The following is a 14,238-nucleotide window of genomic DNA, read 5'->3' on the forward strand; positions in this document are numbered from 1 at the left end:
AGGTGCCAGGTCACCCATGGAGGCTGGATACGTAAAGGAATGTCAGCAAGCAGAACGCGTTGTGTTCGAAAATACTGAAGTGTTTCAGTCAGCCCTAGGGAGTTTGTTGTACTTGTCTCAGTGGAGCAGACCAGACATTGCGTTTGCTGTCAATCTGCTCAGCAGGGAAGCATCAAACCCCAGTGTGCAAGCCTGGAATGGCATCAAGAGAGTTCTGAGGTATTTGCAGGAAACCAAAGACTTTTGTCTTAGGTTGCCAGCTCAAGGAGAAGTAAAGCTGACTTGCTTTGTGGATTCGGATTGGGCTAACTCTGAAGACCGCAAATCAGTGTCAGGCCTAGTGGTGAAGTTTGGGGACTCAGTAGTTGGGTGGAGGTCCCGGAAGCAAAGTCTCATAGCGCTTTCATCTACTGAAGCCGAGTTCAGTGCGCTATCAGATGCTTGCAGAGAGCTAGAGTTCTATGTGTGTTTGGTCAAAGAAATCTGTGGAGAGAATTGTCTGCCCGTTGTGGTGCATGAGGACAATCAACCTTGCCTCAAATTGGCTGAGACGGGGCAATTCAAGGCGAGGACCAAACATTTGGACATACGTTTCCGGAATGTATGTCAGAGCGTTCATGAGGGGCTAGTTGCTCTGAAATACTGTCCCTCAACAAAGAACCTCGCTGATGGTTTCACAAAACCATTAACCTTCCAGAAGCACGAGGAGTTCTGTGAGGGTCTGTGTATGGGGAAAGCATTGTTGACTGTTATCTCCAGATGCAGGACAAGAGGGGGTGTGGAGTTTGGAACTGACAGGGTTAAAACTCACTGGTGTCCTGTATCTGGATCTGGGAGGAGCTGGGAGGAGCTCTATGCAGAGAAGTGCGTCACAGGATGTTGTTCTGACGCTCTTCAGATCTGTCTCTGCAACGGACAGAGAAGCAGCTCAACTTAGAGGCTGCTGTGAGAGTGCTTTTGGAAAGCACAAAGATGCCGGAATGCTCCGATGGTGTCTGATGGAATTTATTGCTCTGTAAATAAAGCTACTAGAGATAAGGACGGACTGTCTCTGGACTGATTTATCCCTTTTTCTCACACGGAAGCAGGACCGCTGCTACTCTGCAATTTCTTTGGCCAGGTCAGGGTGAGAGCAGAGCCTACGCCGAGGAAGCGCTGCCTGGACCCAAAGATTTATTTCTCCAAACCTAAGACCACCCCTCAGATAAGGCAGTCTAAAACAGAACATTTGCATGTTGTTTTCTCCTGTCGCTTTGTTTATTTCCTGTCTGGCAGGTTACTTGATTGGATTTCTTGGGGAGCCTTGGCAGTCTTTTGTAATGATAAGGCTCACACCCTTATTCAAACACAGATTAAGACAGGATTTGTGAAGGAAGAGACAATGGGGAGGCTTTTCCATTTTTACCATGTAGAGAAACATTTGCTCAGTTTAGGAATCAAAATGGTTCCAGGTTGGCTTTCCTGTGCTGATCTCTATCACAGTGGCCAATGTATGCACATGCATGCGCACACAGAAAAGAGATGCAGACCATAAAGTCACATGCACACACTCACCAGAGGTGCTGCACACACTCACCAGACATGCCATCTAGCATACATACAAGTCTTGCAAACACAAACAACATGTTTAGACCTTCCAACCCCAGTTCTGGGGTGGGGAAAAATAAGAGCACAAGAAGACCCTGCTGAATTAGCAATGAGCTCTAAGAAAAAAGAACCTTCTGATTGTTCTTTAGAAATCCTCTTTAAAGAGCAGCCAGAGGGATCATTTATTTCCAGATCAGGGCTTTTACCCCATTTCAGCACTGTGCTGGTTTGTGGTGAAATTGGAGTTGAAAAGATCTCTCTAAGGGCCCTTTAGGCATCTTTCTCTCCAGGACAGACAGAGATCTTCATCCTATGATCAGACCAGGAGATGCAAACGGCAGGGACTAGCAGGACACACCCTGAGGCTTGGCAAGCCATATGCAGCCAATGGACTGCAAGTTAGAATGTCTTCAGTCAAGAGAGTTTGTGACCATCAAATTTAAAATATTTTGGAGTGAGTTCTTTGATTTTGTTGGTCAATATTCCTTTTGTCAGTTTCTTAGGCTGTGCAGATACCATACATTTAAAGCACGTGGCTTCCCCCAGAGAACCACAGGACCTGTAGTTTATTGCTACAGTTCTCAACACCCCTAACAAACTGCAGCTCGCAGGATTTCTTGGGTGAAGCCATGTACTTTAAATGTTAGGTGGGTCTGTTGCAGCCTTAATCATATACAAAGATCTGTTACTGCCTTTCCAACATGGTAGAAGTTGCAGCCAAGATCAGCATTCCCTGTCCACTGAACATGCTCAGTCCTCTCACTGGGTTGTTTTTGGATTTCCTTCCACTGCCTTGGTTCCCCCACCCCCAAATATTATTTGTACTTCCATAAACCTTGATGTTTCCCCCAGTCTTTGGATAACTTCCCCTCGTCCCTGGGTGGAGTCGTTTGGGTGACTGTGGGAGTCATAAAGCCACAGTAAAGGCTTGTAATATTGCAGGGTGCCCCCTGACCTCGGCTGACCAGCACTCTGAGCTTTACAATGTATTGGAATGTATTGGAGTTGTGTTTCCTCTGGGCAGTGATGACCCTATATGGTGAAGGGGGCAATAAAAGCCTAAAAGCCTTGACCGGATGAGGTAACGTGAGACATTGGCAAACAGCCATGCGGCTGGAGAGAGACAAAGGATAATAAAAGAAGCTGCAGGAGGAGAGGGAAGTTCGGAAAGGAGCTGCTCCTACCATCATGAAAATATTGCTGGCTCTCTGTGTCTTTATTTTATGCTAAATTGCGCCATTTGTAACGGCTGGCTCCGACAGGTGACATAATGATTGTCATTCACAGCCTGAACATCAGAAATAGAAAGAGTAATAGTATATTTCAAAAACTGGCTAATAGTTAAAAAATGTGCTTTTGTTTTTATTCTTGTGTTGTATTTTACTTTGTGTTTATTTCTTTTCCAGCAGGGTGACGTAAAAATGGAAGAGCCGGGACCCAGGAGACCCATTCAAAGGGAGAGACTGGAGTGCAAAGGAAAGAAACCTCCTGCCGGCCAAGTTGGGACCATCAGGGATCTTCTGCCTCAGGCAGATTTATGTCAAATTAAGCAGGAGGCAGAGGAGGGGCAGCCGCAGCAGCACTGGGAGGCCCAGAAGCAGGATTTCCTGAAGACGATGCAGCCCCCTCGTTCAGGGTGGGAAACCCCACAGGCTCCCAGTCCTCCCCACTCCGGGGATGGTGTCCTCTCCTTCAGGGGAGCTGCGGATGCCAGTCGGTGGCCCAGTGGGAGAGCAGGGGGGACAGACCAGACTCTGCTCCCAGACACTGAGGGGCTTCTGGGAAAGGTAAGTGCCCTCCTCTCACCTGGGTTTCCAGCACCTGGAGGTCACCGGTCCACTGCCTCTAGACATGGAGGTTCTGTTTAGCTATGGTGGTGAATATTCCTCCTCCCTGCACTTTCTCTCTAATCCAGTTTAAAAAGGCTTTCTGGACCAAACCTTACATGGCAGGTTTGCGATCATATCTCCTTCTATTCTTACTTTACTTAAACAGCTGCAGGGGACTCTGAATTTTATCAGAGCAGAAGCTGTGTCAGAAGAGGGGTCCTTCCACCAAACCCCTTTTTCCTCCTCTAAATTGCCTCCATTTCCAAAATGCTCTTTTCTCCCCACTGAGGTAAAAATCTTGGCACATCTTACAGCCTCAGCAATCCCATGTGTAGTCACATTAAATAAGACTGGCCTACCTTGCAATGTTGTTGCAAGATTTATTAAGATAATGGCCAGGTTCAGATGACTGAATCACAGCCTGAAAAGCCGGGTTAAAAATAGGAACAGTTTTTAATGCATTGCTGCAGCAAAGTTACAATAAAACCTAAGTTGACCCAAGTTTAAAACCAAAAACTCTAGCCGCCACCCCAGTCTCCTGGCCCCCACAACCAGAATGCATCACTCCAGGAAGGACCCCCACCCAACCTTTAGTGAGAGAGGGCAAAAGAAAAGGACTCTACATTGGTAGTTGCACAAATTTACCAGCTGTGGTCCTGCACTGACAGCAAGGCTAACAAACAGGGGAGCTGGGAATGTGCTAGTCCCGTATCTCCCTGCATCTGCCTCCTGACCTAATTGTCCCAGCTTACCTCATGATTGGGCCGGCCCTGAGGGTGAACTGTGATGAAACCAGGCAGTCTCTTATGAGCCATAACTAGTAAACTTTCCATTTTGCCCAAACCAGGAAACTACAGCTGCCAGCTTTGGAACAAGCTGGGAGATTAATCTAACTTCAAACTCTGCTTGGTCAAAACAGGAAACTCTGGTTGATCAGTGGCTTCGTGGTTTGACTGATCCCACTGATAGCAGTAAAAATAGGAAGCCCTGTTGCATTTGAAGGGGTTGTTTGGACAGAGTCTCTGATCAGCATGCCTAGCAGGACAGGCTTAAAAAGGTAAAGGGACCCCTGACCATTAGGTCCAGTCGTGACCGACTCTGGGGTTGTGGCACTCATCTCGCTTTATTGGCTGAGGGAGCCAGCGTACAGCTTCCGGTTCATGTGGCCAGCATGTCTAAGCCGCTTCTTGCGAACCAGAGCAGTGCATGGGAACGCCGTTTACCTTCCTGCCGGAGCTGTACCTATTTATCTACTTGCACTTTGACGTGCTTTCGAACTGCTGGGTTGGCAGGAGCAGGGACCGAGCAACGGGAGCTCACCCCGTCACGGGGATTCGAACCGCCAACCTTCTGATCGGCAAGTCCTAGGTGCTGTGGTTTAACCCACAGTGCCACCCGCGTCCCAGGACAGGCTTAGGAAGCAATTTATTATTATTATTATTATTATTATTATTATTATTATTATTATTATTATTGTTATTGTTATTATTATTTGCATCCTGCCTATCTGACTGGGTTGCCTCTGCCCATCTGGGTAGCTTCCAACAAAATAAAAACCATCAAAAATTTCCTTGTAAAAGGCTGCCTTCGGAAGTCTTCCATTTTGTAGAAATGGCCTTCGGTTTTAAAGAATTGCCCTCTTTAAGGAATCACGGGGCATAAACATGTACGTTGTCCTCTAGGTCCAAACACACGCAGACACACACATAGTAGGAGCAAGCAGTGCTCCAAAGTGCTTATCTTGCAAACTTGCCATCTAGGTTGTTTACTCCTGACCAAAGTTCCTGTTTCCCGAAAGGACAGGAGGGGGAGCAGTGGAGGAAACGGATGGGTTTGAAGGCTCTTTCCACCAGCCGCCTCTCTCCCCTGAGGAACAAGAGCAAAGGGTGTTTGCAGGGCAGGAGGATAGAGGAGGCGGCAGCGAGGGCAGAGGGAGCAGTGGGTGGATCCACCGCCTCTCCCAGGGGGTCCTGATGCAAGCAAGGAGCTTCCTTCTTCTCCATGCAAGGGCCACCCATGTATTCAGAGCAGTCCTTTGCAGATTAACTCTTAAGTTCCAAGGGACCTACTCTCAGGCCGCTAATGTACATACCATGCCAGCCTTAGGAAGGGAGGTGGGACAGGGAGGTGAAAGGAATTGGCAACGGTGTTTGAAAATGGGTGGAGGCTCTTGGGAAGGGGGTGCCCAATTGGGGCTTCTCCAAGGGCAGCAGAATGTCTTGGGCAGGAGAATCCCTGCAGGAGCTCTCAGACTCCCTTGGCTGCTTCTTCTCTCCCTCCCAGGAAGCTGCAACTTGCTCTGGATTCTGCGCTCCTCAGGAAGCTGAACCTGCAAACCTAGCTGAGACTGAACCTGCAACCCTGGCCAGGATGGAACGAGAAAGATGGACGGGTGACCTGGTCAGGCTGTCTCCCGCATCCCTCCCCACAACCTCTGAGCATTCCGTCCCAGGACCCTTGGAGAAATCTGGTGAGTTACAGTGGAGAGGAGATGGGGACAGGGGTAGATGAATGGTGGAGGGAGAAAGAGGAAAAGATGGAGAGGAGACAAATGGAAGGAAGTTCCTGAACGTAAGAAGGAAGGGGTGAGGCCTTCTCCAAAGCAGCTTTTCTTCCTCCAGGCTTTTAAATCTTAGATGTTATTTCCCCAGCAGGAATAATTGATGATAATGATGTGGCACACCAATCCTGAAAAACGGGTGAAGGGGAATGGAAATGCTTCCCATAATTATTTATAATTAATCTATTACCCTTATTTTTTATAGACAGGGTCAAGGTGATACATTCCACCAGTATCAAATTAAATGCATGCAGCTCCCCAGTTTGGTGGATTTAAGGGACAAAGGACCCGTTATCATGATACACAATTCCTGTGGCTGGAGGCTCTACACTTAGGATTGGACATATAAAGTCCAAGAGCGTCTGGTATTAGAAGCAAATTGTGTAAACTTGCCAATCTAACATACCGGGATTGTTTGTGAGAGTGAGTGAGTGGGATAATAATTTATAGCACCCTTGTAATTTTGTCTGTCCCTAAGCTTCTATGGGTGGGACGCGGGTGGCAGTGGGACGCGGGTGGCGCTGTTGGTAAAACCTCAGCGCCTAGGGCTTGCCGATCGCATGGTCGGTGGTTCGAATCCCCGTGGCGGGGTGAGCTCCCGTCTTTCGGTCCCAGCTCCTGCCCACCTAGCAGTTCGAAAGCACCCCTAAGTGCCAGTAGATAAATAGGTACCGCTTTATAGCGGGAAGGTAAACGGCGTTTCCGTGTGTTGCGCTGGTGCCGGCTCGCCAGAGCAGCTTCGTCACGCTGGCCACCTGTCTCCGGACAGCGCTGGCCCCCGGCCTCTTAAGTGAGATGGGCGCACAACCCTAGAGTCGGACACGACTGGCCCGTACGGGCAGAGGTACCTTTATCTTTACCTTTAAGCTTCTATGGAGATACTGTGGTACAACCTTGGTACAAATTTCAAAATAAGTACACAAAGCCAACAAAGAGACTCAGAGGTTTATAGTGGCACCAGGTAAAGGAAAAGGGACCCCTGACCATTAGGTCCAGTTGCGGATGACTCTGGGGTTGCGGCGCTCATCTCGCTTTACTGGCTGAGGGGGCCGGCGTACAGCTTCCGGATCATGTGGCCAGCATGACTAAGCCACTTCTGGTGAACCAGAGCAGCGCACAGAAACGCCGTTTACCTTCCCGCCGGAGCGGTACCTATTTATCTACTTCCACTTTGACATGCTTTTGAACTGCTAGGTTGGCAGGAGCAGGGACCGAGCAACGGGAGCTCACCCTGTCACGGGGATTCGAACCGCCGACCTTCTGATCGGCAAGCCGTGGCTCTGTGGTTTAGACCACAGCGCTACTCGCGTCCCTTAAAGATCCCTTAGAGAGATCCTTTAACTCCAATTTCACCACAAACCAGCACAGTGCTGAGATGGGATAGGAGTCCTGATCTGGAAATAAATGATCCCTCTGGCTGCTCTTTAAAGACGATTTCTAAAGAACAATCAGAAGGGTCTTTTTTCATGGATCTCATTGCTAATTCAGCAGGGTCTTCTTGTGCTCTTATTTTTCCCCACCCCAGCACTGGGGATGGAAGATCTAAACATGCTGGTTCATAGCTGTCAACTTTCAGATTTGAAAATAAGGGATCAGCAGCCTCACCTGTCCCCACGTCCCTGTGGCACCACGTATCCTACTCAAAATTCCACTTTGTCAGACTGCAGCCCACAAAAGCTTAGGCCATAATACCTTTATCAGCTTTTAAGGGCTGCAAAAGATGAAAAAAACAGAAGCATAGTTCATCTATGGACTTCCATCCTACAGGAGACAGTGATGTCCAGCAACTTGGATAGCTTGAAAAAAAGGATAAGACTGACGTCTCTGCTCTGCCCTCGTGGTCCTAGGCAATAATGCTTCTTGATACTAGTGTCTGGAAAGCACACGAAGGCAGAGAAGACTCTTGTGCTCCAATCCTGCTTGCCGGTTTCCCACAGGCATCTGGTTGGCCTCTGTGAGAAGAGGATGCTGGACTAGGTGGGCCTTTGCCTGATCCAGCAGGCTCTTCCTAGGTTCCAATATATTGCAATATTTTTACAGTTAAATGTAGCACTTAAGTTTTACTTATTTCACAATGGAGACACTGTTACTTGAGCCTGAGATCATTTCCTCACTTGAAACGGAAAAATACAGAGATGTGTCTAATAAGCCAATTCCACCATAGATTTGTATTATAAAATGATGGTGCTTTATTAAGTGTGAATGCAGTGATCATGTGTTGCTCCTGCCATTATCTCATCTGCTTTCCAAAAAATTTGGAACATAGAGAGGACAGTGGAGAATGGAGACTGTGTGAAAATGAGAGAAGGTGCAGATTGGGATTGACAGGTGTTCAATTCATTTTTTGTCTTTCCTGAAAGTCTAACAGGATTCTCTTTCCTCCCAGACTCCCAAACAGGTGAGGAAGATGAAGGTCAGAATTCTATGGAGCCACATGTGAATTTATTGGGAAGAAGAAAGAAACTGAGGATACAACAACAATCTCACAAAGGAGACATACTATTTGAATGTATGAAGTGTGGAACGAGCTTTAGTCATAGTCAAGCACTTAGAATACATCAACGAACTCACACGGGTGAGAAACCATTTAAATGTATGGAGTGCGGTAAGAGCTTCAGTCAAAGTGGAAATCTTAGAATACATCAACGAACTCACACAGGTGAGAAACCATTTAAATGTATTGAATGTAGAAAGATCTTCAGTGAAAGTGGGAAACTTAGAATACATCAACGAACTCACACGGGGGAGAAACCATTTAAATGTATGGAGTGCGGTAAGAGCTTCAGTACGAATGGAGCACTTACAATACATCAACGAACTCACACGGGGGAGAAACCATTTAAATGTATTGAATGTAGAAAGGTCTTCAGTGAAAGTGGGAAACTTAGAATACATCAACGAACTCACACGGGGGAGAAACCATTTAAATGTATGGAGTGCGGTAAGAGCTTCAGTACGAATGGAGCACTTACAATACATCAACGAACTCACACGGGGGAGAAACCATTTAAATGTATTGAATGTAGAAAGATCTTCAGTGAAAGTGGGAAACTTAGAATACACCAACGAACTCACACAGGGGAGAAACCATATAATTGTATGGAGTGCGGTAAGAGCTTCAGTACGAATGGAGAACTTACAATACACCAACGAACTCACACGGGGGAGAAACCATTTAAATGTATTGAATGTAGAAAGAGCTTCAGTTATAGTGGATCACTTAGAATACATCAACGAACTCACACGGGGGAGAAACCATTTAAATGTATGGAGTGCGGTAAGAGCTTCAGTCAAAGTGGACATCTTAGAATACACCAACGTACTCACACGGGTGAGAAACCATTTAAATGTATGGAGTGCGGTAAGAGCTTCAGTCAAAGTGGACATCTTAGAATACATCAACGAACTCACACGGGTGAGAAACCATTTAAATGTATGGAGTGCGGTAAGAGCTTCAGTACGAATAGAGAACTTACAATACACCAACGAACTCACACGGGGGAGAAACCATTTAAATGTATTGAATGTAGAAAGAGCTTTAGTTATAGTGGATCACTTAGAATACACCAACGAACTCACACAGGGGAGAAGCCATTTAAATGTATGGAGTGTGGAAAGAGTTTCAGTAAAAATGAACACCTTAGAAGACATCAGCTAACACACACACACGATGAAAATTACAGGTGTATTCCTGCTTTGAGGCAAAGAAAGCCCTGCAAAATGCTTACAAAGCTGCCCTGACAGCTGAAAATTCTATCAGATATCAAGCCTATCTTGCTGTCCGTGCCCTAAAAGAGTATAAAGACCTAATACTCCACCAAAAGAATGCCTATACCAGAAAATGTTGGCTAGAATTAATTAGTGCGGCAAAAGCAAAAGATCAGACACTATTCTGGAAACTGGTAGCTTCTGGCACCCATAAAGCTTTTTCACCCTTAACCTCACAAATTCCCCCTAGCCTTTGGGTCTCATTCTTCCAATCTTTGTACGAGGATGCTGAACCTCCACTATGGAATTATAATATAGAACAACTGGCTAAATGGCCTCCAGTTTCAATAACTGAAGTGAAATCATATATAAACCAACTGAAAACAGTCAAAGCCCCAGGCTCAGACGGCATTACACCAGAAGTGATAAAAGCACAGGTAGATTGGTGGGCACCTTTCTTAGCCAACCTCTTCACTTACATAGATGACACTGGCCGCATCCCAAGGGAATGGGGAACAGCCATAATAGTCCCAATCTATAAAAAGGGCAACAGAGGGGACCCAGCAAATTATACACCGATTAGCTTATTAAGTGTGATTAGTAAACTACTCAAAGCACCTCCTTAATAAGTTTACAGAATGGCTAGAGAATGAAGATATTCTGGCAATAGAACAAGCAGGCTTCAGACCCGGAAGGTCCACGATAGATCATTGTCTAACGTTACAACATCTCATCGACAAATACAAATCAGGAGGGCAGGCCTCACTATACGTGGCCTTCGTCGACCTAAAAGCAGCATTTGATAGTCTCCAGAACCAGACTCTGGGACAGACTACAGGGTACCAATATAGATAGAAGGCTCCTGCTCCTAATTCAGGCACTGCACGCAAACATGGCTCTTAGAGTCAGGTGCTGCCGCCTAGGACACCTAACGGACCCAATAAAAACCTTCAAAGGCGTCAGGCAAGGGTGCCTATTGGCCCCTCTACTATTTAATTTCTATATAAATAACTTAGTATCTGCACTCAATGACTCAGAACTCCACCCCCACCCCCCGAAGCTTGCAAATTGGCATATTTCGGTCCTGCTATATGCCGATGATGCGGTAATTCTATCTAGAACCCCCATTGGACTCAAAAGAGCACTAAGAAAGCTCGCAGCATACTGCGAATCTGAACGTCTCAAAATCAACTATCAAAAGACCAAGATACTCGCTTTTGGGGGAAAACCAAAGCTTAGAAGCTGGGAACTCCAAGGCCATAAATTAGAACAAGCCACAAACTACAAGTATCTAGGAATGGTGGTACAGGCCTCAGGAACCAACAAATTACACATAAACTCCACCGGGAGTTCAGCGGGGGGAAAACGCAAATTGTATCCTTAAATTCTTCAGAGCACAAGGGAGCTTCTTTGTCCCCGCAGCTCTAAAATTATACAAGGCCAAAACTTTGGCACAACTCCTCTATGGTTCCTTTTTGGACCCGCCTTCCTCTGCTTTCTCCCCACTTGAGAGAGTTCAATCCAGACTTCTTAGAGCTCTCCTCCAGATGTCCCCAGATGTGTCTCAAACGCATGGGTTAGATTGGAAACGGGGATGATGAGAGTGGAGGCTAGCATCTGCCTAACATCAATTTACAAATGGCTGATATTGAACCTGCTCCCCCGAGGGATAGCCCCATTGATCCTCTGAGACCAATTCCAGCCCGGCTGGCAGACTGCAGTCCTGAACACCCTCCGGAAATTGGGTTTTGCCCCTCAAGCCCTTCTAAGTCTGGGCTTGGACCAGGCAAAAGTTACGGTCAGGCAAAGAATATTAGACACTGAGAGACAGCAGGACTGTGCGAGGTGCCCCAACTATAGAATTGGAGAAATCGAGAGAGATATAGCCGCACTGGCAGCATATCTCTTCTTTCTCGTATCTAGGGATGCAAGAAGGGCCTTTACACTCGCCAGAAGCTCAGCTCTTCCCTCGCCGGTCCTGGATGGAGCCTTTAGAAGGGTCCCGTATGCTCAGAGACTTTGCACCTGTCCATTGGGAGAGATAGGAAGCCCAGAACACTTGTTCTTTAGATGTCCCTTTTATAAAGAGGCACGTAGTAAGATCATGGATCCCCTACTGGTGAGGCTCGCCGACCTCCCACAAAAGCAATAATTTGACCTTTTGCTGTTGGGCAAAGATCAGAAGATGACCTGGATGGTCGCCAGATTCTGTGTACATTTCTGTAGGCACAGACCATCGCCCAACTCAAAATAGTCTGGCATGAAAAGCCCAAACACAGTTCCATGGGTGATTCTGAGTCAACTCCCTGGGATAGTTTATTGTTGTACGTTGTTTCTAAATTTAGTGTTGTATATTGTTTTAACTGTCTGTTTTAACCGTATTTGCACAGCAGTTTTTAACGTTGTGAGTGTCCTCTATTTAAGAGGCTTCTACTCTGTAGCCTCTTATAGTTGTGTTATCTGCGAGTCTTTGTTGGTTTTTAGCTCTCATCTGTTTTAATTATTAGTTTTTTATCCATCCATTATCTGTGTTTAATCTTGTATTTTATTCGGATGTTTTATGCCTGTTTCCTTGTCCTCATTTGCCCTAACAATTACACTGGGCAACAATTTTTTACTTTTTGAATGTTGTCTAGATTTCTACAACTGATTTAGGGTGTTTTTGCACTGCTGAATCAGGAAATGGCATCCGTTTCTCTCCATCAGGTCAGGTTTTTGTGCTATGTTGATTTGAAAAAAATCAGATCTTGTGACAAAATCAATTACATTTTTGTGGCATTATCAGCTGATTTTTGACAACACATATCATCCTAAATATGTTTTTAAGAGATAAAAATGTTTTTCCAACAACATATATTGATTACCTGATAGAAACATCGATTACTGTAAACTGAATGGTGGGCACTGATAAAGGTAAAAAGGTAAAGGTACCCCTGCCCGTACGGGCCAGTCTTGACAGACTCTAGGGTTGTGCGCTCATCTCACTATATAGGCCGGGAGCCAGCGCTGTCCGCAGACACTTCCGGGTCACGTGGCCAGCGTGACGAAGCTGCTCTGGCGAGCCAGAGCCGCACACGGAAACGCCGTTTACCTTCCCGCTAGTAAGCGGTCCCTATTTATCTACTTGCACCCGGGGGTGCTTTCGAACTGCTAGGTGGGCAGTACACGTAAATTGCATGTTGTTCACCATTTTTCAAACTTCAGGGCTTGAACTTCCATTTCTTGGAACTCCTGGGATCCTCAGCGGCAGGGAGGTCTCTCTTCAGAGTCCAACAGTAGTCAGCCATCATGACTGCGTCCCAGCGACCCTGATACCTGGTCTCCATCTCTTTCATGTCCTGATGGAATCTCTCCCCCTGCTTGTCACTCATTGAACCCAGGTTATCAGGAAACCGGTCCATATGTGAAAATGGACAGCATCTTGACGCTCATGTTGCAGCCCAGGTTTCTGAAAGCAGTCCGCATGTTGTTGACAAGTTCTGCGTAGTTTCTGGCCTTATTGTTGCCAAAAAAGTTCTTCACTACCAGAATAAATGCCTTCCACGCTTCCAGTTCCACTTGAGTTCCAGTTGAGTTTTCAGGTCCGCCTTTCACTGCCAAAATGATGGGCTGCCCTTATCTTGTAGATCAGCATTCCAGGCACTCATTACTTGAACTTTGCATCATCTATTGAAGACCTTTTTACTGATAGCATTTTCCAGCTGAATGAAAGGTCCATGTGTTAAATGTTCATTTGGTATTGCTTTTAAAACTCATCTCCTTTTTTCTGTGCTCTTGTGTTCCTGTTTTGAGCTGTTTTTATTAAATATTTTCTGCATTGGCTTTTGATCTGTGGAAGGTGACCAGTGAGGGTGTTTTTTTGTGTTTCTTAGTTCACAGAAATGTTTTAAAGTGTTACGGTAAAATCTGGGTGCGGGGCTACTCTGCCACCCAGCTCGTCGGACTAGGTCCGCGGGTCCCTGCCGAAGAAAATGAGCTCAGCCGGAGACAGGAGCAAACTGCAGAAGATCCAAGTTTATTGCGCAACAGGTTCAAGACGAGATTGAACAGCGAGAAAGGGGTGACATGAACTTTTGAAACTTCCCTCCATGTCCCAGAATACAGTGCAAAATACATCCTAGTTACATCATGAATACATTAAGAAGAGGTTGGGTTACACAGATTACATCATGAATACATTAAGAAGAGGTTGGGTTACACAGATTACATCATGAATACATTAAGAAGAGGTTGGGTTACACAGGATTAACATACGGAGGAGGGAGGGGGGATTATGCAGAGCTGGAGATATGCGCAGATAAGCACATCCTGAGTACCTGATGAGAAGACAATGGTCCATGTATGCATGGTCTGCCACCTGGCATTGCCCAGAGGAAAGGCTTGGCAGAGTGATTTGACAGGATTAGGGTCTTGACACCTTGCTTGAGGGATTATGGAGGACAGGGGAGGTGTCATGGAGTCCTAGAGAAATTGAGCAAATTGGCACGTTGATTTTCTATGAATTTTATAGACTTTAGTCCCTTTTGACATTGAGAATTGGAAATAAATGGATAT

General features: G+C 46.1%; 2 protein-coding genes across 4 annotated transcripts in view; both read left to right on the top strand.

Annotated features, from left to right (window-relative positions):
- LOC308469500 (uncharacterized protein) overlaps window positions 1-13,526 on the top strand; it is a 91,105-nt gene extending 77,579 nt beyond the window's left edge. Inside the window, exons 1-2 of one of the 3 annotated variants that reach the window (XM_080992052.1) lie at window positions 5,679-5,886; window positions 8,363-13,526. In XM_080992052.1, the coding sequence (XP_080848178.1) occupies window positions 5,787-5,886; window positions 8,363-9,717 (1,455 nt within the window). In that variant the 5' untranslated portion in view covers window positions 5,679-5,786 and the 3' untranslated portion in view covers window positions 9,718-13,526. Of the gene's footprint in view, window positions 1-2,993; window positions 4,831-5,678; window positions 5,887-8,362 lie in introns of those variants that run through there. The other 2 variants (XR_013982115.1, XM_080992051.1) reach the window with 2 other exon arrangements.
- The window catches only part of LOC308469724 (uncharacterized protein), a 28,789-nt gene continuing 21,602 nt past the window's right edge, over window positions 7,052-14,238 (top strand). Inside the window, exon 1 of the mRNA XM_080992597.1 lies at window positions 7,052-7,124. The gene's annotated coding sequence lies outside the window, so the exon portion shown is untranslated. The remainder of the gene's footprint in view (window positions 7,125-14,238) is intronic.

The sequence above is a fragment of the Podarcis pityusensis genome, assembly GCF_964106645.2.
Source record: "Podarcis pityusensis genome assembly, chromosome: 2".
NCBI lineage: Eukaryota > Metazoa > Chordata > Lepidosauria > Squamata > Lacertidae > Podarcis > Podarcis pityusensis.